The sequence below is a fragment of the Crinia signifera genome, chromosome 7 (genome assembly GCF_055691185.1).
Source record: "Crinia signifera chromosome 7, ASM5569118v1, whole genome shotgun sequence".
Classification (NCBI taxonomy): Eukaryota; Metazoa; Chordata; class Amphibia; order Anura; family Myobatrachidae; genus Crinia; species Crinia signifera.
This window is the reverse complement of record NC_139223.1, coordinates 52,515,789-52,542,813: the sequence shown is the minus strand read 5'-3', so window position 1 is coordinate 52,542,813 and position 27,025 is coordinate 52,515,789. Positions and strand designations below refer to the sequence as shown.

Below are 27,025 nucleotides of genomic sequence, written 5' to 3'. Positions count from 1 at the left end.
ATTAAGAACTCTCCTTTGCGAAGCAACTCTGGTGCTGGACTTCCGGGTCTGACACTCGGCATGCTGGAAGGGATCCCGTAGTGGAGCGAAGCCCATAGGCTTCTATAGGGTATTGACAGCTTTTGCTGGCGATTCCCTCCGCAGCGGTGCCCCAGTGGAAGGGCTTTATTGCATTTCAAAATGCGCAAAACTCCAATTAGGGGTTTTTACCACATTTTCACTTTAGTGAATCCTGCCCATTGTTTGAAAAATGACAGGTAGCAGCTGATTGGCTGGTTGTTTATCACTCTGCATTTTATCACTTTTTGAAGCTTGATACATCTGGCCCACAGTTACTTCAATGTTCTGTTCTGTTTCGGTATCAAGTTCTGGAATTTGAATCTACATATTGTAAGAATTCTATACAATCAGTGTACTCCTACTAGCTCTGGCCCAGATGGCGCTACCAACCTGTTTGCAGAACCGGAGAAAGCCAATGGAATAGGACATTCCTTGGAGACAGCAGGTGCCGTAGAAACAGCTGGATCTAATGGGATGAGATATACCGTAAGGCAAGGTCATGACTCAGGAAAGATGCACACAGAACGTATAATGAATCGTGGCTCTTACTTCACAGGCTTTCCCCGAATCTCTGTCATAATTGCACTCTCCCCGCCGAGATACTCGAAGCAGAGGCTGAGAAAACTGTATATGACAAATGCTGTCGGAAAAAATATTGGAAACAAAGGGTAAGAAAACATCTTAAATCCTCAAGCCATGTGGCTTATGTAATAACATGGTGCAATGGGCTGAATGCTTGTATTACATTTTAGCCAATCACATTACAGCGGTCATTTTTGTAGCTGTGTTTAGTATATGAAAGACACCAACTGATTGGTTGCTATGGGTTACAACATATTTGTGCACTCGCCTATTAAATTATCCTGTTGTTATCTAATAAAAAAGACAGTCTATTTAATAGTATTAAGAGGTAGACTAGAGGGATCAGAATTAATTTACCTACAACTGAATTACCAACAATTACTACACCGACGTGGTGTAAATACCTATGGCCAAGTCGGTTTTTGATAAAAAAAAAAACATGAAAAACTCTATTCGGCATTATTTGCGTCATTATTTTAGCTGTCAGAACTGTGGTTGTGTCAATGTTTTACATGTATTTTGATGGTCGGTGGTGTGTATATTGTCGATCGCCATTTGGTTGTGGGGATTCTGTCAATCGGCAACTTGACTACATTCCAGACCAGCTGCCAGTTAAACAAGTTATTTACTGGACTATTTCAACTTCTATGAAACAAGAATATTCGGCTAGTTACAGCCACTGAAAACCTAGTGTGAAATGCATATACATTGGACAGAGATTGTTGACCTGTGTTTTTCTTTTACAATTAGGGCAACTTCATGTATTCTGTCCAGTGGCGGCTCTTACCATTATAAAGGAGGGGGGCTGCCGCAATGCACCCTCCCCTTCCACTACCATCGCCGTCTCCAGCCACCGTCGCCGTCCCCGGAAGTCCGCGCAGGCACGCACCCCTGTCCCCTGCACGGGGCCAGCGCATGTGCAGTACCTTCATACATACTGCGAATGCACTGGCCAAAGGCTCCGGGGGCTGCCTTTGCAGCAGCCCCCGGAGGCTTGATTGGGTTCCGAAGCATGCGCAGTATGGTCCGCAATACTTCTGATTCTGTCCTTATTTTATGTACAGTATGTTCTATTTTCCGTATTGCCTGGTGCTGCAGAGGGGTATGGGGTCACTGGGATGACCTGCATGGACATGACCTGGACATTTAAAAGTTTGACATGGGTTTTTCACTTTTTTCTGTCCCAAATGTCGTCATTGACACTGTCTAAGTGTACCACATCCCCACACTTGCCATGCTTCGGGCACGGTGCCTCACTATGGTCAGCACACTATTCTGTTCTCCCTGCCCGCCCTAGTGTCGAACTTCCAACCATGTCGACCCATTTCATGTGTTGATCTAACGACCATATACCCTGCAGAGCACATTCAAAATCAGTAATAATAATTTATATCTGAAGTCTTTCCTGAACCAGTGTTATTCTCAGAGACTGATTACGGGAGGGGCAACAGGAGCGGTGGTTCCGGGCCCCACGCGCATGCGTTTTGTTTCGGAGCAGTTTCCCTCCAGTAACTGAACTGTTCATTAACAGTGGCCACCAAGTGGCTCCTTCGTGTCAGTCTTGCAGGACAGTGAAGTGAAATCCTGCAAGACACTGGACGGGCTGTTCTAACATCCGCCACCCCTCTCCAGCCCACGTCGCCAGCTAAGGCAGCCATTCTAAACACATATGCACTAACATATGCGATGAGTAACGCAAAAGGACAGAGCTGACCTTTGCAATGCGGCAGAGTGATGGCACCGGCAGTGGGGCATGCTGGGAGGGATCCGTGACAGAACCCTCACATAGTGCTGCGGAGAGAAGCCCTTAGCAGTGAGAAAGCATCAGGGGCGGTGAAGGCTGCCATTGATGATCAGAGTATTAGCTATTATTTGTTAAACTACTGTATGCTCACCTTCATAACAATCCCTGACTGAGTCAAAATACACATAGTACTGGTCACTGCCAATGAGTAAGAGGCTTAGCCAGGAGTCGAAGGAGTAAATCGGCACAATGAACAGGATCCGGATGATGTACCGCTGCTCATTGGGAACGGTGTAATTTCGGAGATGAAGGTAGATCTGAGAGAGTGAGAGCAGAAAATAAATTATAGGGGGAAAAAAAGTTAATGACTAACCGGAGTTATTTTTATATGCCCCGGATTACACATGACCGTTAGCTAGGTGTGCTGGAAACGTCCCTGACCGTTTATTGTTCATTATCTGTAATTCTCAGACTGAGACCAATCGATATGCGGAGGCAGATACTAAGCTGTCAGCGAGCACAGTACAAGGGTCAGCTCCCTGATCAAATATCATTTGGTCCTGTGACAGATGGAGATATCACTGTGTATAGGACAGCCCTCGTCAGGAAAGAGCAGTAGGCAATAGAGCATGTGATCGGAGTGATTCCGCATTATTGCATATGTACAGCTAATGATTAGATGGGAACTGTCACCATAATGCGGTCATGACTCAAAACCTCGGGTCAGCCGTTATCTCTGGCATCTTCTCTGCATTCTTAATGTATGCATCATGGAAAGGTAAATATGCCTCAGCTATAGTAGTGAAGGGCAGCATACATTTAAATACTATGTATCCTCAGAACCGGTGATTAGTGACGTCAACTTGAATCATTCTGGAAAAGCACTCTATGGGGTTGATCTATTGAGTGTACTCATATACAGTACATCTGAATAGAATCAGCCTTTATGATGGAAAATACAGCAAACTGTAAAACAATCAGATGTTAATCAGATTTTCCTTCCAACAATCTTAGTTATATTTTACATACAGCCAGGAGGTTGTATAGGGATTTTTGCCCCGAATTTCAATGTAAGTCAACATGGACACCTTAGTGCACTCAGCACACCATTATATTCTCCCTCCACGCCCTAGTATGTAATACCCTCTGTTTTAGAAAAAAACTTGAAAACTTTGTGTTGATAAAATGACCATACATTAAGAAGAGATAAGATTAAACACTATAAATCAGGGTATCCCTGTATTTATATTGTTAATTGAACACTTATCAACTGATGACCAAGTGATGCAACTTTCTAAAGCACTGCAATATAATTAGATAAAACTCCATATAGGTTTGAAAATCTAGCTGTGCTACAGTTAAGATGACCACCGACAGCGCCACCAGCATGATAGGGGCCAATGTTGAACAGTTTTTTAGCGGTGGAGATCTTGCCCATAGCATATCACCAATTTGGCATATTCTTAGGCAGTCGTATAGAAATACTAAACTTTTTTTTTTTACACTGAACCCTGAGGCTGCCAACTCATATTTGTATTAAAATATGAATATGACCCCATACGACATTGAAAACTATGAATCTCAAAAATACGGCACCTGTGTAAATTATGCTCCGGAATACGAAAGTGTAAATCCCCCCACCTTCTTTATACCCCTCTGTGAGAAAATACTTTAAATGTGACAGTGCTTCATTGCTTAAATCTACTGATTATAAATAGCAGCATTATGGGTGGGATGTACCAAGCAGCGGTGGTACATCCTGCCGCCCATTGCACCGATGCTCATCGCATATGTACTGACATACGTGATGAGCAACGCAAAGTGCAGCTCTCCCGAAAAGAGTTGCCCTTTGTGATCCCCGCTGTGCATGCTGGGAGGGATCTGGTGTAACCCCCCACAGCAAAGCCCTGCTGGGAGGGGCTTTAGTCCAGTAGAAAGTGAGAGAGCTTTCAGATAGTCATTTATCTAACTTTTTACCACAATAAAAGGCACTTTTTTTTTACATTTCATGTATACAGCTACTATCAATGAAAACTTTTCATACCTGGTGACATGTTAACAACAGAGCGGTCCAAACAAACACTCCCGAGATTCCTTTGGCTGCAGCTGTTGTCAGGAATAACTGATCTCCATCTGCAGAAGTATTGGAAACCGACCGCTGAGACCCAGCATCAGCGTCAACATTCAATAAGTCTATGAGGCTGCCAAGAGTGGTCTGACCTGGGGTGGGATTCACAGTAGAATGTGATAGATTTGCCTCCATCGCTGTATTGTTCATCTGTGTATATCAGGAGCAGAGAGCAAAAGGTAAAGTCAGAGAGACACCATGAGACATGGGCAGCCGGTGCTGTATAAATGACACAATGCTCATTGCAGAATAGGGAGGGTTGCACAACACAGTCTACTTAAATAAATGATAGACCAAGGGCAGTATTCAATGAAAATTTTCACTATGTGCAGCAAGTCCTGTTTAGGATTCGCTGCACATTCGACGGCATTCTCCGTCCGCCACCAGCCCACCCTCTCCTCCTATTCAAGGCAGTCAGGGGCTCGCTGACCCTGACGGCAAATTTGTACACCCCACCCCGGTGAATGCCGCTGGGAGCCGGCGGAAGGCAGGGAGATGGAAGCCTCCCTGCCTGCGCCGCACGCTGCACAGAGCAGCAGGGTGGAGAAGGAGGGCTGGCGTGACACAGGCAGCAGAAGCTGCCTCCCCGAGGAAAATGGGCAGGTGGGGAGGTGGAGGGAGCGCAGCGCTGGTCCCACTCGTGCATATGTAATGAGCGGGACCTAGCGCAGTGATCATTAATGAGTGGCTCCCCGCCCCCTGCTGACATCATCTGAAAAAAAAAAGTAAGATTAAATATATATTCATGTGCTATAAGGACATGAATCCAAATAGCAAGACCCTTCAAATAATTAAATTAATGATTTTTTGACACCAAAAAAACAAACAAAAAAAACTCATTACAGTTCACCTTAAAAAGGTGTCGATTGCAAAACGGTGAATCTTGGCGAAAATCATGGTGAAAGTAGTTCTCCATCCTAGCATTGAATACACTCTCGGCGAATCACAGTGAAAACCCCATTGAATTACACCAGCGAATTGCAGGGAGCATGAAACGGATAACTGGCCGGCGAATAGTGATGGTTGAATAGGGTGAATCAGATTTTCAGTAAAAAGTTTCACCGCAAGGAGTGAAAACAGCGGTGGGTACTTGTGTATTATCACGGCGCCCTCAATTTCCATCGTAGGGCTTTGTACGACCAAAAATCGCATCGCATCGCATGCAATGCGATTGGACCCGATTTTTAATTGTACAGGCACCCAGATGCCTGATTCCTATGTTAAATGCCCCCCCAGACCCGATTTTTGATTGTACAACCACCCTGATGGGTAATGATTTTTTTAAGCGCCCCCCCCCCCTATTGTTAACGCCACCCCACTATCAACGCCAACCCGAAGCGTGGCGAGCGCAGCGAGTCCGCGAGGGGCGGCGGTATGCATCCTCTGACCTTTTCATATCCCCACTATCCACGTCGGTGTGGAGTTGATTTTATATAGTGTGGCGAGCACAGCGAGGGGACGCGGATGACTTCACATAAATTCTGCGTGCGCTCGCCACACTATATAAAATGAACTCCAGGCCGACGTGGATAGTGGGGGTATGAAAAGGTCGGAGGACGCGTACCGCTGCACTCGCCACGCTTCGGGTTGGCGTTGATACTGGGGTGGCGTTAACAATGGGGGGGTATTTAACATACTCATTACCCATCAGGGTGGGTATACAATTAAAAATTGGGTCTGGGGGGGGGCATTTAACATGGGAATAAGCCCAAATTGGGCATGATCGCGATGCGACGCTATATATATAAAATTGTATACTCAGCCCGGGGAAAGGCTCAAATCGTGTCCCATACCTTAATTAGTGGTATGCGATGCGATGGGCGCCGTGATAATACACAAGTACCCAGCGGTGAATCCAGAGCATTGAATTCTGGCCAAAATCTGATTGGCTGCTATGGGCAACATCACCTTTTCATTTTTAGAAGCTTTAGTAAATTTACCCCCTACTCTATTGAAACATCTGGTTGGAACCAGAAAATCGCACCATTTTAGCCCCACCCCCACTTTACAATACCAGTAATCCGAGCTGAAAACTAAGAGGGGGGGGGGGGGGGTGCAGGGCTGTAATGGCACCTCCCCACCCTTGCAGAGCCGCTCTATGGCTATGCCACGCCCCTGACGTGTGGACCTGGCAGAACACCTCCCCGAGGCAGCAGACGGAACATACACAAGTACTGATAAAGTGACATAACAGCCTGATAGTTGATGTTCTCCCTTTTCTAGCCAAATTTCACCAACTACCATTAATTACGCCAAATAAAGACCAAGGGGGTTATTCTAGTCCATTCTTTCTGACAAAATCCTTCTTAGATGGACAAAACCATGTGCACTGCGGGTGGGGCAGATGTAACTTGTGCAGAGAGAATTAGATTTGGGTGGGGTTTTTCTTCAAAGTGAGATCTATATTCAAGTGTAAAATCATGCAGTCAGTATTTTCCCTGCACAGAAACAAAATAACTCACCCAAATCTAATTCTCTCTGCACATGTTACATCTGCCCCCCTGCAGTGCACATGGTTTTGTCCATCTAAGAAGGATTTTGTCAGAAAGAATGAACTAGAATAAACCCCCAAGAGATGTTTCGCAACATGAAGACAAAGAGCAGAGGAGGAGGATGGTGCAGTGTAGTATACAGGTGAATCTAGTGGCAATAAGCTAAACAATACTGAACAATTATATATTATCTAAAGTAAAAAGGTCCATATAGGAGGTAATTTACACAGATAACCTATAGGTTATGATCATATGTATAAAACTGAAGACGTAGGTAAAAGATGCAATTATCACTTACAAACAGTGGGGGTTATTCTAATTTGTTCTGTCCCCACTGAGTTCTCACAGGGGACCGATGTTTTGTGTCTGCGCATGCGCAGATGCATTTCTGCGCATGTGCAGACATAGGGTACATGCGGCCATGGTGAACAGAGTGTTCGCCGGGCGTACTCACCCAAGATTGGAGGCGTGGGGCGGAGGACCGGGAGATTCGCCCATGGGAACGCCCAGTGTTTCATGGGCGTTCCCATGAAAACGCTGGGCATTCCCAGGGAAATTACCCGGTGGTGCGGGGGGACGGGCAGCTGACATCACCGGGTGTTAGCTGCCCGCCCATTTCCTGTCGAGTGTGCACGCAAATCTAAGTGACCTGAGAGTCACTTACATATGCGTGCACCCTCCACATCATTTGATGGTTGGGGACCATAGGATGATGTGGGTGTTTCCCCATAGGCTGCGAACCCGCCATGCGGCTGCAATTGCCAGGCTACTGCTTGGGGCACAGAGTACTCTATGGGGCCGATTCAGACCAGTTCGTTTGGGTCTGAATTCGGCCCCGGTCATGTTCGGGGTTTGCATATGTGCGATTTTGCGTTTGTGCTTGGTGAGTGGGAAGGGAGGGCGGGGGGCGGGCAAGGGAATGCCTAGCGTTTTATGGGCATCCCCATAAAAATGCTGGTCATTCCTCTGAGAATGCAGGCGTGGCAAAGCCTGCTCAGGGCGGGTGGCTGATGTCACATGACATCAGAAAAATCATTTGATGGTGTGCGAATGATTTCTCTTTCGTTCGGCCACATGTGAGGGAAAGTATTAGCAAACTCATCCCCTCGTATATATATATAAGAGAGGCTACACACTGGGCAATGGATCCTGTTTAAGCAAACGGACAGTATATTGTGACTGGGTCGGCAGCTGTATACACCAGATAGGTCTATGAACGTTCTTCACAGACATATTGCGTAATGAGGACACATCCCCTCGGAGGTCTCCGCAGAAGGAGAAATCATTATATGGTCGCTGACTGGGAACTGACTGTTATTTGCAAGCATTGGCATGAAGACGTCAGCCGGCCGCCTCCGGCAGACATTGTCCTGCCGCGTACCCATGGGAATGGCCATAAAACGCTGGGCATTCCCATGGGTGATCCGTGTCCCCACCGCCCCACCCAGATGTTTGTGAAGGGCTTGGCAACTATGCAAGTCATCGAAACCATTCGCAAAGGGGAGATTCACATGTGCATAGCAGACCATGGGTAGTACCCAAAACATTGGGACGGGGCCAAGCTCACTAAATAACGAGCAGTCCACAATGACCACCGTGGTTCTTATGCATACAATATATCGCACATGTTCCCAGCCAAGCCTGCCTGAGTCCCATCCGACATGTCTCTCCTGCAGCCGGTGTGATGCGCATGGGACCTGAGGTCAATCACATGCGATTTGGATGCTTTTCATGCCATTTATCAATGCAATCGCATGTGAATTGCCCTAGTGTATAGGTACCTTTAGAACAAGCTTTATCTTTTAAAAGGCTCAATTATTTAATTAGGCATTTTATAGTGTTAAAAAGATTTTGGGGGTCTATGTACTAAACTTTACAAAGAGATAACATAGACAGAGATAGGGGGGTCTATGTACTAAGCCTTGGTGAGAGCCATAGTACTAGCTAGGGTGGCCAATCCCGGGATCAGGATGGGCGGGATCCTGGGATTTGGCCCCCAAAACGTAGGGATTTCAATCCCGGGATTCTCTCGGGTAGTATCTGAACACTCGCTCAGACGCTACCTGGCTGTTGCTGATGCCAGGCCTGCGACTCTGCGCAGCGTGACGGTCAGAGGTCACACTGCGCAGGCAGAACAATCTCTCCACCCGCCCACAGCGGCACTGTACATCGCTCCCTGGCCAGGCACCAGCTGCTCGCCCGGCACCGAGATGCGCCTCTAGCAGAGCATCAACACTCTCCAGCCCGGCTCCCAGGTGCCCCGCCGCTCTCGCCAGCACCCAGCCATGAAGGTAAAATATGCGGGGTGGCTGGGGCATTTTTTTTTATTAGGAAAGCCAATCCCGGGAATCCGGGGATTGAGCATTTTTCAATACCGAATTCTGGGATTGAAAAAAATGCCCCGGGATTGGCTTCCCTAGTACTAGCCAACCAGCATCTGTCATTTTACAGACACAGCCTGCACCATAACAGGTTATTGGTTGGTGCTTTATCGCCATCCAAGGCTTAGTACATAGATTCCATAGCTTGGTGTTTTTTGGAACATTATGGGGGCAGTAGCGCACGCAGGGGGGGTTTCTGAGTACCCAGAAACCCCCCCAGGAGTCTAAGGTTCCTAGTCTGAAAGCTGAGGGTCCCCTCTTTCCATGAGTACAAGAATTTTAAAAATCGGCCCTTGGGAACCGGAGATATCTGACTTCAAAGCAGTGGTCCCCATCCAAGCCTGTTAATTGCTATTCCCAGAGAGATATTTCAGGTTCTCTCTGACAGAGTTTTTCTGAGGGTATATTCCAAAAGCTGGGACTCTCCCCCTTTGAAGGACACTAGTAGCTTGTCTCTACTGTTCCCAGAACCAGAGATATTAGCCTTCCAGCAGCTGGTTACTGCTCCAGCTCCACACACCTGGTATGTAGTTTTATATACTCGTTGGCAGATTGCTCTGCCTCCTGAACTCTGATCCCCTAGTCCCCAGTAACATTTGGTAGGTGGGATTCTCTAGTTTTAAATTCCATTAAAATCTTAGAAATCTATTTCTGGGAACTGGAGATATCTGCAGTCAAGCAATCTGTCCTCCCACCAGAAAATTATTAATAATAAGCCCACTCCACTATACACCCCTCCTCTGCATATTAAACATCCTCTACCACCCTGGAAGTTATGTATCAGGGCCCCTTCATTCAGCCCAATGCCCCCTTCTCCCACCTCATCTCCCACCATCTGTGCAGTAAAGGGGTAATTAGTGGAAATTACTGATCCAGGCCCTACATGCTGAGTGGTTGATATAATACCCTCTACCACCCGCGGGACATCAAAGCTTCCCCCACCCCTACCGCTGGAGGATCGGTAGGTGCCCCAATACATTGCTATGCCTAGGGGTGTACACTGCTGTTGACGCCCCTGTATGTATATGTATGGTATGTATGTGTATATATATATATATATATATATATATTATTATTATTATTATTATTTATATACATTTGGTCTATGTATAGTACTTTAACTGACCCGGCATATACTGGGTCACCTAAGTATCCATATCCGTGCTTTGCTCCGCCCCTCTGGAAACCCCCTTCTGAAAATCCTGCGTTTGCCACTGTGGGGGTATTCAATCTGTGCTGATATTTCCCGGCAGGGGATATATCATCACTCACTTATTCAATGCTGCCAATACTGACAGCATTAAAGGTTATCAGATCCGACTTTTTCCAAGTTGGATCTGTTTTGTCGGACACGGCTGCGGATTTTCCAATTCACAGCAGTTTTCCGACACTTGACAGTCGGTACGTTGATGAAGACAGGCCCCACAGCGATGAAGACAGGGTGGGGCATGGCCTTGTGGGAACACTGCAAGCATAGATAATGCCTCTTGCGGCTAGGCCACGTCCCAAAATTAGGGGCACGTGCCTTCAAAGAGCATGGTCCCTCTTTGCGGGACTCACAAGTTGGGAGGTATGAAATCAGCTTGTATTTGTCTCTGGAAAAGCATATTTTATCAGGGAAAAGTGTTAGCCTGTTGGTATATATCATGGAAATGTACAGAACTCTCATTTTGTATACTTTACTAATTTACTACAACGATATCATCCCCATTTGTTTGGCACCAGCATCACTCCCAGAAGGGTCTGCACAGGCTGCAGTGAAAAGGCCACTACTAGTCTAAGGCTCTCCACTGTGTCACTAACTCCCATTCAGGAAAGAACTTCTCCTTGCATCAGACGTGGGAATCTCCACAAGTTGAGAAGACTCACTCTGCTCTGGAGTTCCTATAACTCACTATCACAATGCCCACAGGCAGGGGAATGGTGGCTTGTTTAAGCATTAAAAATACACTCTGTTTATCCTTACTAAACTCAATGAAGAAAGGGCAAAATATGCTTTAACAATACCACAAAACAACCACAATACCACACAACTATGGGCCTTAGAATTTGCTAGACAATAAAGCAGATAAGTAAGAAAGGGAAATGAGATATGTAATTATTTTGCACAAGTGATGAGTGGACTTAAAAGTGTGTTTCTTTAGATTTTTGACCTGAGGAACAGGTTGGAGTGGTGTCCCAATGTCATCATAAGGCTTCAGCTAAACACAGTACAACTGATATTTTATTCCCAACCTGTCACACGTATACTGTTCAGACACAAACAGCAAAAGGTGGCAGCAATGACCAGGAGCATTTACTGTTAATGTTTAACCACCGTCCAGGTCATTGTCCTGATATTAACCCAAGTTATACCTCCAGGATCCCGGCAGGCAGATATATTAATATACAGTAAAGGACGGTTGTATGTAGAGAAGGCAGACTGTGGAGTATATTTGTTGATTGCCAGACAGAACACAAATAGTGTCTTTTTTATTTACCATTACTAGTTATCCTTCGCCCTTTGGCCATCCCTTAATAGTTGGAGATCCCTCTGGTTTTAGTAAAAGTGCATGCTTGCCGGGTTTCGGGACCCCCCCCCCCCCCCCCAGGGGGGCCAGGTGTCACGTGCAGGGGTTGCAACTTCATCATGGCCCAGCCACCACAAAGTAAAGGTGGCCGTACTTCTATACCCCGATTCTCCAAGAACCGGTGATCCGCACAATAACAAGTAAAAAACAAAAAGTTCCCCCCTCCCCCCCCATCGAATTGTAGAATGCTTATCATCGCTAACATTATATAACACGTCTAAGTGATATTTTATTACAGTGCAAATATTTACCTATCTGGCTTTCCACCTGACTTAAGGGGGACTACACATGGGGCAACACTACTGAGCGACGTAGATCATAAAGCGCTGCACAGTGCTGTGTGCTGAGCGATCTGTCTGGGCCAGAGTTCTCCGGTGAAAACATTGGCCCTGACCGGCGATGTAACTAGATTTATCCAGCATGCTGGCTGTAAATCGCTGCACATTGCTATCACTATGGCCCCTACACACTGAGCGATATTGGGACTTTTTTAGATCTCTTAGAAAATGCCATGAAATTTCCCCGTGTGTAGACCCCATTAGAGGATTCTTTTTCTATTACAATTGTAACAATTCAACAATCAGTATACAACTATCTCCCCTGCTGGGGTTCCACTTCAGTACAGTACAAGCCCAAGGCAGGACAACCCATATTACTGCTGCAGAAGCCGCAATGTCATATTTCAGTGTTTATGGATACAAGTGCTATGAACACCATCCAAGGCATGTTTGTGTAAGGTAATACCGTCAGCAGAGCAATATATTCAGCTACTGAAGACCGGTCTGTTAAAGATACATCTGCATCTAAAATGCAAGGCCATTAATTATACTTATCAGTTTCCAATCACAGTTGAATGGATTTAAATCCCTCTTTTTAAAACGTTTTTTCAGGTCATACTTCTAATCAATGCATAAGGTCTATACACACTGGGCGTTTTTGCCCAGCGTGTACGGATAACGATTATGGGGACAATAAATGGGCTGAAAAACGCTTGTTGCATACACATTATGTGTTTTTCACCTGTTTTAGCGGTTTTCCCCGGGGTGCACGGCTTTCCATAGCGGGACACTATGGAGAACCGTCCACTCCTTCGTTCATCTGCTGGTAATACCAGCAGATGAATGGCCGGGCCGGTGATGATGCGGGAGCGCGCATCAACGCTCATCGCTGGGCGGCTTTTGTGCTGAAAGCCTCTCAAACAAGTAAACTGAGCGGCATTCAGCTGAAAGTCGCCCCAGTGTTTTTGGGTCTTTAGTCAAACAAAACATGATCAATCTAACATGACAAATACCAAATTTCATTATGTCATGATGTATTGAGGAAAAGAAAGAAACTAACATGAAGAAACCAAGTGTGAAAAAATAAGTACACATTTACCACCTCCACATCAATAGAGACAGTCATTTGGGCCAGCGCTGCTAATTAAATACACTTAATTATTTGCTCCTCAGGAATGCTCCCTCTATATAAAAATTTGAGCCAAAGTTGAGCCAAACAGAACCTTTTGGTGCCCCAGGTCTTGTGCATTATGGGCGGCCACGTGGAGTGTCTCATTCACTGAAATGTGCCTCATATTCTCACAAGTATAACTACTGGAGAATACAGAATCACTTAGTCACACGGCTGTGCAAGGTCTGTACATCTCTGTGCGACTGAGTCCGACTGAGCGATACAATTCAGTGGCTGCTGTGTTTTCACACGCCAAGTTCCAACGTGCTTCATCTGCAACTTTGTACATGTTTAATACTAATTCCTGTGAGGTTAAAGTCACAGCCCAGTACACCTTGAGTTGTGGTTCTCCTAGACTGCAATGCAAATAAGATACAAAACTTAAAAGAAAAAGCCAGTCACCGCTCGCTGAGGCTCAGTTGCCGCCGTGCCAGTGTTTTGAGATTTGGAAGGTCATTCTGGTTATCACACACCATTGCGAATTCACAATGGTGAGCGATGTTTTGAGACTGTGCATACACATTTATGCACATGTGCAGCCGCTTGGTGTGAGCAGGCATGGCAAATTGCTTATTCGCCGGCCGCTCGCACACATCACTGCAGGCGCGGGGGTTGGGGGGCAGCAGGCCGTCATCGTTCCCATGGTGGTTTGACCATTACGTGGTTTTGGGGGGCAAGCAGCGGATGTCAGCTGCCCACCCTCTTCCCGTACTGGGAGCCCCCAGATCTAAAACAGAGTGTCTTAGATCTGCGTGTACTGTAGAAATCATTAAATGGTCGGCATTAGTTCGGGCAGCGTTTAAAGGACATGCAGCTTTACCTGTGAACCAGAATGAGCTCCATGGTGTATGAGGACATCTGTACTGTATATCATATCAAGGAGGCAAGAAACCTATAGGGTCATCAGAGAAGCAAATATTGCTATTCATCCTCCTGGGAAGAGATCTGGGCGTCCCAGCCAAGAACGTGATACCATGCTCTCAGGAAGGTGTGGTCTGTACGGGTCCAGGAGTGTAGAGAGCTGTGGCAGGCAAAGGTAATATTTGAGATGTGGCCTAATTGTTGCAGAAATGACTACGCCCTCACATGTAAATCTAGGTTTTAAAAAATAAATTTCAGCTCTGCTGACATGTGAGGAGGGTATTGGCGAACTCGACCCCCCCTACCCAGAGAATAGGGGCTAAATCTACTCATTTTGGTGTTTAACCCTTTGAGTGCCAACGTTGCTGTCAAAATATCCTCTAAAAATGCCAGTGTCACAGCGACTGTTCTTTTAGTATAAATAAATACTAATATCAGGGTTGCCGACTTTAAGATTCTCCTCTCCGGGAGAAGCCCGGAGAGGAGAGTTTCAGCAGTCGGTCAGGGGGCGGGGCTTACGAGTGACATCACTAAGCCCCGCCCCCATGCTGGGAAAGCAGGGAATTTACAGATCTCTGTGGAGGGGGCGGGGCTAAAATGACGCGATTGTGCCGTTTTAGCTCCGCCCCCTCCTCTGAGACCCGAGGATTGCAGCATTTTAATGACACGATCCGGGGGACAGCGGGGGTTCCCCTGAATCCGGGAGGGTTGCCCACCCTTCCGGGGGGCCGGGAGGGGGTCCCGATTTTCGGGAGACTCCCGGAAATTCCGGGAGGGTCGGCAACCCTGACTAATATAGCCAAGTCAATTAATTGAAGCTTAGTTAAATAATGCACCCCCCCTCCCCCCCCCCCCCAAAAAAAGTTGGGAGAGGCGCTGCCATTTTTAGCAGATATTTCTAACATCTCTCACAGAGATGTTGCCACTCAAAGGGTTAATTTTTTTCTTTTGTTGTTAAGGGGTTTGTGGAGTATCTGCTATGAGAAGCCCAAAAAGTAAATCTAACAGGGTCTGAGTTGCCAGACTTCTGAAAATGCCCATGATTTGAAAGCAGAAATTATTTACAAGACAAAACCAACCTGGTTTTGCCTTGTAAATGATTGCCACTTTAAAAATACGGGCATTCACTCCCAAAGTCCCCCATGTCCAGCAACTAAAACCCCATTACATTTATCCCCCCACATCTGTGAAACTGTGCAGTCGGTCACCCTGACAAAACGGCAATTTGCTTCTTACCCCTGCTCAGCTCCCCGGTGATGTTTTATAGGTAAAGTGTGCGCCCAATTTTTTTTTTCTATCACTGAGGTGAACAGTTATAGAAAATCTTTCTGCCCAATCCAATATTGATAAATAGGCCTCTGATGATATTAAATTAGCCATAACACATGAGTAATGTGCAATACTGGAGCGTTGTAGTGCCCTGATGTCAAATTAGCAAAACTAGCATAATGAAGCACTATCTAGCAATCGCTAGTATGATATATGTCATGTCAGTAACTAGAACAGATGCAACGTATTTTGCAGAATGTAATTCTTTCTGCATACATCCAACATGGATATACTAATATTAGTAACTACTGTTACACTTGAGGCCTGATTCTGAGCAGCCCTTCTTACGCCGCCTGCTGGACGTGCACGCCGCCACGGTCCGCACATTCCTGCCGATTTACGAATGGATATTTTGCATAAACATCCGTTTGCAGGGTAGCGTAGGGGGGGCAAAATCATTCAACGGTCGGCGACCAATGATTTTTTTCCTTGGTCAAAAATCGAACTCAGTCTGCGCTGACTTAGGGTTGCGGTGTCCGAGTCCCCGAGTTCGCAGCCCCCCCTCCGTGTGATCGCTACGGCGACTATGCCAGTTGCCGAAGGTGCCCGCACAGAAGCTCTGCACATGCGCAGGGCAGAAACATTGGTCCCCGGTGCAAACACGCTGTCTGGGACTGAAGCAATTAGAATCAGGTCCTTTATCTGTTTGTATAGTGTCATCAGGTTCTGGAACTCTTTTCACAATGAAACGATCTTGTTGAACAAACCACAAGAACAAACTACAATGAAAAACAATGTAAGAGATAAGTGTTCTCTCGAGTTGTAAACAGGATTACAGCTCTTTATGTACAGTAACCTGGACTATACCACAATGCACAAACATTTACATATAACTGGCCTGATAAATGGCAGCAGTATAAGCCCGGGTTGTTCATCTTTCCTGTCTTATGCACTAAACTGCACAGATAAGCTTCATGAATGTTTGAACAACTGTTCTTCTTAAGGTTGGTCTCCTAAATAATTGAATACCCTCTGTCTGTAACGCGTCAGCTATCATTTTCTCCATGAGTGTTGAGAATGTTAACTTCTGTCCAATATAAAATAATTCACTGACTTGTTTCAATATATGCAGTACATCCAGGGGCACCGAGAAGGGGTGGGTGGGGGGACATAGTGGTGGGAAACCGCTGAGGAGGGCAAATATCCATCGTGCAGCACCATCATTTTATCCATATGGGGCGTTGATTTGGACACACCCCCTTCTGTTCCCAGGCCCTGCAGCTGTCCTTACTAGTCCTTTAGCAAATGAGGGGATACAACATTGGGTTGAGATGTATCAAACCTTCTAAAGAGGACATGTGAAGAAGCATACCTCCCAACTGTCCCATTTATCGCGGGAACGTCCCTTTTTATGGGATGTTCCTGCGTCCCTCCCAGAGCGGGCAGTTGGAAGTCCCCCGTCACATATGAAGTGATGCTGCACAGCGTCTATTCCTGCAGCCGGAAGGGCTGGGGGCATAGTCAGCAGCTCACGGAGCTGCTGAACTTACCCCCACAGTGACGAACATGGGGCGTGGCCTCGCAGCAGCACCGCCCCAAAAATTTTGACGCATGCCTATTGTCCCTCTTTGTGCATTCAAAAGTTGGGAGGTATGGGAGAAGTTGTTCTGTACAAACTAAAAATCAGCTTCTAGCTATTTATCAAGTACAGTCTATAAAATTATAGATAGAAGCCGATTGGTTGTTTGTCTTCATTAGACAACCAGAGGATGAGTGGAGCAGTTGCCCATGGCAACCAATCAGCTTCTACCTATCATTTTATAGAAAGCAGGTGATAAATGCTAGCTAGAATCTTATTAGTTTATATGGATAACATCTTTACTCTTTAGAAGGTTTACTAATACATTGATATTACATAGTTACATAGTAGGAGAGGCTGAATAAAGACTTGCGTCAATCTAGTTCAACCTATGTTTATAACAGTTTATCCCTTGTTGTATAGTATGTTCTGATATTTTAAAGACAAATTATGTTACTTATTCGTACCCATGGATGTTTTAAACAATAAATGTTTGTATGCAGGGTAAATACGGGCTGTTTTTGCATGTAGCCTACAAATATTGGACAGCATTATTTTTTACACTGCAATTTAGATTCAGTTTGAACATACCCTACCCAAATCTAAAGGCCCCCATACATTCCTACGAAGTATTGCATGCGTGCCTCATATTCGATACCCTGCCAAGTATCCGCAAGACTTATTGACGGCAGGACCGCATACGATATACCGGGTGCGCTCTTTATGTATATGATGTATCGTATGCAATTCTGTTGAATGTTGCAGGATATCCTTGTGTCAGCTATGTCAATCTCCGGATCCGATCCAATACGCATGGGATCCAGCATCGGATCGGGCAATATGGCACTTTTCACAAGATCGGCCTAATGGGTTTAAAATTGCATAAAAAAAGGGTCATATCATATAAGTGTATGGTATGGCCACCTTAACTCTCTCTCATTGTTTTGCACATTTGCGTACTTTTTCGCCTTGCAAACAAAGCTCAATCAGGCCAATATTTTACTGTATCAAACATAAATGGAAATTTCATTCTTTATTTTCTGGAACAATTCTGCAGAAATTTTCAGGTAAGAATCTTCACCACAAATTTGTTAATAGCAGAACAAGCTAATTAATATCAATTCGGTAATAAAACTAGAAAATAATGTACAATTTAAAATAACCTTCTAAATTCACTACCTAGATAGAAAATAAGAAATTAAACTCACTTATAAAATATTACTTGTTCAGTTTGACACTAGAGTACGCTTGGATTGTTAAGAGATACAACTTGACAATTTGAACACAAATATCACACACACACACACACACACACACACACACACCACCCTAATGGGGCCTATACACACAGTGATGTGCCGGTAAGCGATCTGTCAGGGCCAGGGTTGCCCTGACCACAGCAATTAACTAGTTTTATCCAGCGTGTTGGATATTAATCACCTTAGTGATGTAGGGGCATTTTTTTGAGTAATGTAGTTAAATTAAGTAACCGCTCAGAAAATGGCCTGACATGACATAAATAGACCTACATTGGGTGATAGACTGTGAAGTGGTTAACCAGAAGCCAGACTAAGGAAACCAATATCCCTGAAATTATCTGCAGGAAGAACCAGATATATATATATTTGGAATAAGATTAACCTGAAATACCTGGCTTTGTGAAGAACTTACAAGTGTCTCCAGGCAATTGCACCAAGAGGGAGGGGAGCAGGGCCGGTGTAAGGCTTCTAAGCAAAACCTCAACTTACTCCCCCCTACCCCCCCCCCCCAAATGTTTTTGTTTTTTATATCATGTGGTCCTCCAATTCCCCCCCCCCCCCCCCCCCCCAGGAAGGCGGCCAAGCCCATGCTTTCCCTGGAGGTCCTCTGCACCCTCCCCTTTGCCACCCACAACAGAGTAGAAGGAGGAGGGGGCAGCAATGTAGGAAGTATGACTCAAGGGAAAGTATAGAGGTCTCAGAAGTTCCACAGCCACCCCCTGCATTAAGGACAACAAGGATCCTCATAGACATCCTTGATTTATTGATTTGTAGACTTGATGGCGCCCCCCCAGATCCCGGCGCCCTAGGCAGCTGCCTAAAGCTGCCTAGTGGTAGAGCCGGCCCTGGAGGGGGAGCAGTTCCTTTTTACACAGGCCCTGGTCTGATGGAGGTTCGCAGGTCCGGCTCCCCCCTTCCCTGCTGCAGAGAGACGGTCAGTGGGTGTAGAGTGGACAGACTGCTGCTGCAGCACAGCCTCTCTCCTCAGCCCATCACACACTGCTCAGTGCCTTGTGCTGAGTGGGGGAGAGAGGCAGCAGCAGCTTCCTGTCCTCTCTCTATCCCTGAAGGGTGTCAGCCCACCTGCAGCCCCTGCTAAGGTTTTTACTAGGGGTGGCCATGCCCCCTTTTTCTTTCTTTTTTACCAGGGCACAGCGGCACTACCGGCACACCTTTATAAGCAATAAAAAGATTTCAGTAAAACTCTTTCAGTCAACTAAAAAAATAATAATAATAATAATAATAATAATTATATTAGGAATCATAATAAGGGTAGTGAGTCAGATAGAAATCCATTGCATTAGTCAGGTTACAGCAGGGTAGTTATTTTCAGATTATCCTGTGTGACATTACCAAAGTTTATGCCGGAAGAAGCAGGGCAGTAGAGAGCCTGGCTGGGCCCAGCTACTTTTCAGAGGGCGTGGCCTAATCACAGAAGGCGTGGCCATTAATACAGGAAAAACAGTACTTTAAGCATCTCTCTGGCCACACTGCAGCCCAGCAAACAGCAGCATGTGCTGGGTCGAAAAGAGCTGCTTCAGCTGTTGGTGCTAGATAACAAGGGCCCCACTGTGCCCCTCCATAAGATCTAGGCCCAACAAAATAGTACCGCCACTACAAAACATGATCTGTCTAAGAAGCTCTAGGAATTCTGGGAGTTGTAGTTCAAATATATTTCCATTTCTACCCTATAGCACTTTAGTATCCATATTGCTGACAGGCAATGTATACGTCGACACTAACAGGTCAATATGCACAACATGCGTCTAGCCCAAAGAATGGCGAGTTAATCGAGTGTCACACTAATTGGGGGTCCACATACTCACGTGTCGACACTGACACAAAAAATGTTGACATTTGACCTACAGTAGGTTAACCTTGTGCATGTTGAATATTTTGAAGTTGACCTAATGACTGTCAATGCGGACATGGTCTGTGAGCTATACCACACCTTATGATTTCAGTGCCTATCTGCCCCTACAGATAAAGTAGCCCTGAACAATACAGGCCCATACAATGTGTGTCCATATAAACGGGAGATCTGGCTATTGATTGTGTGTCAGACTGCCGGGTGACTTGATCAATGTAGAAGGTATTTAGCTGATGCACTAACCACACACACAGAGACACTTCTAATGGTTTTCTATTGTGTTCAGTATCTAGCAAGGCATTTATAGATTGGGTAGGCTCCGATGTACATTTAGAAGAGTGGATGACATTTCGCACTGTCAAATACAGTAAATTGGGAAGACACAAACATTGAATACCCCGCTGTCAATAGATTTGTACATTCCCAGCAAGTCTCCTGTGCCCATTCACCTTCACTCACATCGACGCCCGGCCTGATCCATTTATACTTGCAATGCAGTTCAAAGCTTAACGGCAAACTATAGACAGATCTGTTTTACATAAAAGTACAATGCACGTATAGGTAGGTAAGATACTTATTCACTGTATTTTTCTGACGCGCCATCTACGGACCCTCAAACACATCATGAAATAAAATTATGTCAAATTTTATCTTTTAATTAATACATTTGAGCCGCAATACTGGTTTTGATGAAAGTATAAATATTCACAGGTAGGTATACCTACATTTGAATTAATCTTTAACTATTTACCTAACCCTGTTTGATTGATGAAACAGTGGCATATTTACCATATCACATTATTATGCAGGTATATTTCCAACAGTACAAGCTCTGTATATAATATGGAATGGTTGCCAAAGAACTAACGGAGACATACCCTCCAACATGACCCATTCCATTAGGTACAAAATGCTCTGTTCCTGGACTTCCCTGCCAGTGGCAGTTACAGATGTGAGCCTGCAGCACAGTCCAATATTCAAAAAGGGGAGCCACACCAGCTGCCATCCCAAACATCACTGAGAGTTGATGTGTCCCCCCCTCTTTGAATATTGGACTGTGCTGTAGGCTCACATCTGTAACTGTCACTGGCAGGGAAGTCCAGGAACAGAGCATTTTGTACCTAATGGGATGGGTCATGTTGGAGGCTATGCGGAGATTGTTTATATTGTCAGTTTTAATAAAGCTTAATAAAGTTTAGTTTACTCTTGATACTAGTGTTTATTTGGTGCTCATGTGATATGTGGAGTCATAACAGAGTCTTCAGCTCTCACTGAGATTTCACCTCTCTATGGGCAGGGCTGCTACTAGGAATTTTGGGGCCCGGGACTGATTTCCCGTCTGGGCCCCTCCTCTCTATCAACGGCCCTGTCTATGGGGTCTATGTACTTAGCCTTGGGAGAAATAGAGTGGATGGAGATAAATGGGCTCCATTTACTAGGCATTGGAGAGAAGTAGAGTAAATAGAGATAACATAACAACCAATCAGAATTTGGGGCACGATTCAGGCAGTCCCCCCGCACCACGCGGCTTCGGCAAAATATTCATACACACGCTACCTGATTGACAGGCAGGGGGCATTCTGGGGTGGTCACCTAGCGTTTCATGGGCTTTAACCTGCTTGCTAGGCTACGAATAAACGCAGCCTAGCGAGCAGGTCTGAATTAGGCCCTTTGTAAAAAAAAAAAAAAAAAAAGACAACATCTGACTGGCTGGTAGTTTATCTCTTTCGCTCTACTTTATCTCTCTCCAAGAATAAGTAAATAGTCCCCAAAGTACAAGCACATCAGCTCCTAATATTTTTCAACACAGCCTGCAAATCGACAGTTTGGAGCCAAACGACTGGTACATTATCTCTATCCACTTTATCTCTCTCCAAAGTTTAGTACATAGACCCATATATCTAATAAATTGTGGAATTGTTCCGCCTTCTCAAAGTGTAAACCTGAATCGCACCCACTACTAGTACAAGGGAGTGTAGTAAAGTCAGGGCGCGACTGACTTTACAACGGGGAGAAGGTGGATGACATCACAGGGGGCGGTGCTAGCCAGAGTCGGGTAGAGCTAAGAAACAGATGTTATTCGGCATAGGCCTGGTCCATTAAACTATTATCACTATAATGCTGCAGCACCGCATTAGTATATTCTATATATAGATTGTAAGCTTGCGAGCAGGGCCCTCCTACCTCTATCTCGGTTTGTTTCTACCCAGTTTGTTTATTCACTGTTGTTTCCAATTGTGTAGCACATCGGAATATGCTGCGCTATATAAGAAACTGTAAATAAATAAATAAATAAATAAATAATTGTCACTGGTTTATTCCCTGGTGCTATAACCCACTGTAGTCCCGTCACAGGAATGACTCAAGAATAGGATTTTAGTCTCGTATTGAGACATTATATTAGTTTTGACTCTGCAGAGCTCCTCTTGGACAAATAGTGGAGCACATATATATGCGGACAGTAACTTGTCAAAGAAGGGTTTTAAAAGAAATAACCTATATTTGAACAGCGTCCGGATTTCTGTCAATACAGAGGAGCTGGCAATATTTGCAGTGGTTTTAGTTAAAGTGTGAATTTGAAGTGTGGAGTGTGCGACGGCCTCAGTCATGTTTTGCTGAAAAAGGGGAAAGTGAGAAATGTATTTCCAGTAAAATGCTCCAATAAGCATGACACCAACTCACACACAGGGGCTTGTGTGGAAAAAGAGTGTTAACAGGATACGTAAGTGAGCGTAGTTTGTAAACACTGCGGTGTTTGGCTAGGGGTTAAAGAGTGGTAGGAATGTAAGGCCTGTCTGACACAAAACGCTGTAGTGAGGGATGGACACTCGTGTAAAAAGACAACAGCCATTCATACGGCATATATTACATTGTGCTGGTGATGGGCTGCATATTAAAAATGTGGCTGACATTGTAGGATAGTTAACAAACAAACACAGCTTTATTTACACTTACAAAACACTGACTAACAACAACAACAAGATAGTGCCGCCATAATATGCAGGTAAAATATTGCATTATTTACGGAGCTCAGGGAATGTGCATCGCACTTGCCTACTTTAAAAAAATAGTTTCAGGGAGATTATAGTTGGTAATATAATTGTACACAGCGCAACCATTGAGGAGGCGTGTCATACTCTACCCAAAGGGCGTGTCTAGTTCCATATATGGAGAGATTGTGAAAAGAGAATGTGAACATGGCACCTAGAAGCGTGGGGGTGTACTGCTACATCTGAGGGGAATCTTTTAAAATGACTTATATCCAAATGTAGATGAGCCCCAAAGCAGTGAGTAAGAGCTACTACACTTGGTAAAGAGCTGGGAAATGGTGCTGATGATTCAATGTAACTGTATCTTTCTCTCATTCCTTTGTCCCCAAAAAATGTAACAGTGTAATGTGGGCTAGGTGAAATGAGGGAGATTGCTAGACTAATGAGGGAGAGAGGGAGATTGCTGCTATTTCAGGGAGTCTCCTGCAGGATGCAGGAGGGTAGGCAGCTATGATGTGCATGCCTCACATGTATACATTTATGGAGGTCTTTATGTTGACTGCCATAGTAGTCCCCATAAAGCAGGCATGGCCAAACCATGGCCTCCAGCTGTTGCGAAACTACACATCCCAGCATCCCTTGTAATAGTTTTAGCATTCCCTAATAGCAAAAACGGTGGCAAGGAATGATGGTTCTTGTAGTTTCACAACAGCTGGAGGGCCATACTTTGTTAAATGTCTTTAAAGCAGGCATGGTAAAAGTACAGTATGTGAGGCCTGTTCAGAAACGACACAGGTACGGTATTTTAAAGTGGGACCTGGATTATATGGGAGGGAGCGGTTGTATGAATAATCACAATTATGGTCAATCCAAAAATACATGTACAATAGTACCTACTGTATTGTAATCAGCTGGTAATATGGCCGCGGTTTACTCTCTGTGTAGTGAAAGTTGAAAGCCAAAATACAGCAGTATAAATATACATTAGTCCCCGGGAGGAGAAGGGAAATAAATGAATTGTACCCACCCAGTAAATACACACCATGGTTTATAGCAGTGGTTCTCAAACGCAGTACCCTCAATAGTACACGTTTTCCAGGTCACCCGGCAGGTGCACTCATTACTCACCGACACATTTTAACAGACCCACATGTGGAGCTAATTATTTAATTTGTGATTTTTTGGGGAAAAAGTGAACTGTTGGGGGGTGGAGGGGGGTTGGGGTATTTTCGGACCAGGGTGGGGAACCACTGCATATTTCTGATAAAATGGATTATACTGTACTGATTTTGACACACAAATAAAAAAAAAAAAAATACAGCTAATAATAAAGTCAATTTATAAGTAACATGTTTGAAAGGTAAACATATTAAATACATACAAATGCCTTTTAAATAGTGGTAATCGTGAAACTTATTATAATTTTATCATGATAACACCGAGACCAGACACAATAACTGCTGTATATATTACCCAGCATGTATATCCCCTTTAAATATTACATGATAAAAATCAGTGTTATGTTAGTTTCAATGAATAATGTTAGTACATGAACTGTACCTGCTACTACACATAGCTTTTCCAAGGAATCCAGTCGTTTTTCAGCTTAATACGACACAGACGGCATACACTTTATCATCGTTATTCAATAGTGCATAAAATAAATGAGAATTTATACTGCGGCCCTATTCGAATGCCAAATAATTCAGTAGGAATGCTGGGGAAGCCTGACTGATGTCTGATGTGAGGAACATTGCTTGTCCCAAATCTCCCTAAACAATGCACCAGCTTACATGAAAGCCAGAATGCCCCAATGATGCACACATCAATAGCACAAGGTGTAACATCAAACACACAGAGCAGGCTGGCATTGTCCTACCCCTGTCTGTTACTTCCCACACGCTTCCCAGGTACCTAACAGGTAACCCGACTCAGGTGAATTCAGATAAACAACACATCATCATAACAACAACAACAACAACAACAACAACAACAACAACAACAACAACAACAACAACAACAACAACAACAACAACAACAACAACAACAACAACAACAACAACAACAACAACAACAACATTGTAATGCTATCATTATGGAAGATTTGTATACACAAGGCAAGTGTAAAGTTTCCAGCAAAAATGCTGGAACTTGTAGTTCTATCAAAAGTTGTACAGCCACAGGATTCATAATCATAACACACATAAAGAGGCAGAGGGTGACATATATATTTATATGATAGATAGATAGATAGGACGCTCCTGTTTGTCCACAGAGCCCAGTAGGACAGGTGTCAGTGGGATAATACTGTAGATCAGGGGTAATCTGCTTTGCTGAGCAGGATATGAGGATAAGTGGTGTATATATAATATACTGTACCTCTATGCAGCAGTATTAGTAGTGGCAGTGTGATTCCTTGCAGGAGGGGGGGCAAACTCATAGGCAGTGTCACGGTGGCAAAGTTTCCCCTGGGCTGGTGTGAGTGCTGGGTATAGACTCTCCAGGGATCCGAACTGAGAGAAGCTTCCCCCTTCCTGTGTGTCCTGTGCCCGCCTCTGGCAGGTGGAATCTCCTCCTATTCTGCTACACCTGCTATACAGGACTTTGGCCGAGCCCTCCCCGGGCTGTACCTGCTGCCTATCCCAGAGAGCCTGCGCTGACTGTCGCTACCATTGTTTCCAGGAATCCCTAGATTTAATTGCAACACTTTACTGTGCATAGAAAAAGACAATGGAAGAGTGATTCAAGGCAATGTATCGTGTGATAGAAGAGTGTTACAAGACAATGTATCATTACTGATCTGGGACCTAAAAAACAAAAAAAGGCTACAACTTCTGGAATTGTGTAGTAGTGTTTCAGGGTAATACTATCTGTAATATATCACCTGTAACATAAGGTAACTGCAGCAATGATTGCTGCAGTGCACACCTGACTGTTTATTTACTAAACCAGCTATGTGACAAGCATGTGGATGCATTCAGAAAATATGGCAGTGCGTACCGAATAACTTCTAAATGGTGAGCTGTTAATGAAGGGAAGCATTATTAGAAAGTGCTAATTTTGTTGCTGCAAAGTTCTACTTGGGACTAGTAATCTTAATAAGTAAGGGGAGCTTTGTTCACTCACTACATGCTCTATGCCTATTTATTTTGGTGTGTGATCGATGAGGCGTTCGTTATACTGTGATTTCTGCTGCCCCAAATGACTGCTAAAGTAGCTGCCATAAGATTCTGAGTGTTTTTTTAGATGACTTTGAAGTGATATACACTGTGATTTTACTGATGATTTTTCAGAACTGATTTGAGTTTTGCTAGTAAACTGGATCAGTTTCATAAAACACCAATGGCAGGTGTCCTGTGTCATTGCACTTAGGGGGTGATTTAGCATTATTCAGTCCCCAGCTTATTCGCATTGGGGACCGATGGTACGACTGTGCATGCCTATGGGCAGGGCTGCCACTAGGAATTTTTGGGCCCGGGACTGATTTCCAGTCAGGGCCCCTCTGGGCGTCCCCATAAAAACGCTGGGTGTTCACCTGGGGACGCAGGCAGGCCTTTTGTAGACATGCCGAGGTCAGGGTCTGCATCTTTAATGCGGATTTCCTGGCTCTGCAGAGTGAAAACACAAACCATCCTGTGTAAATGGTGGGTACAGCAGAGAATCCCAGAAGCTTACAGGAGCGACTATTTACATATGACATCTCCTGCATCATTAGCATATTTACACATAGCTGTTATATACAAAGACACCACTGTTGTCTACACTGCGCCCACCCCAGGCCTTTTATCCTT

The 27,025-nt window shown here is 44.8% G+C and overlaps 1 protein-coding gene across 1 annotated transcript in view; it reads right to left on the bottom strand.

The window, feature by feature from the left end:
- Nucleotides 1–25,927, bottom strand: part of TMEM184A (transmembrane protein 184A) — a 37,753-nt gene extending 11,826 nt beyond the window's left edge. The window contains exons 1-5 of the mRNA XM_083153070.1: nucleotides 25,614–25,927; nucleotides 4,431–4,664; nucleotides 2,538–2,703; nucleotides 610–700; nucleotides 451–526 (exon numbers count right to left, since the gene is read on the bottom strand). Coding sequence (XP_083009196.1) covers nucleotides 451–526; nucleotides 610–700; nucleotides 2,538–2,703; nucleotides 4,431–4,664 — 567 coding nt within the window. The 5' untranslated portion in view covers nucleotides 25,614–25,927. The remainder of the gene's footprint in view (nucleotides 1–450; nucleotides 527–609; nucleotides 701–2,537; nucleotides 2,704–4,430; nucleotides 4,665–25,613) is intronic.
- Between the last annotated feature and the right edge of the window lie 1,098 nt (nucleotides 25,928–27,025).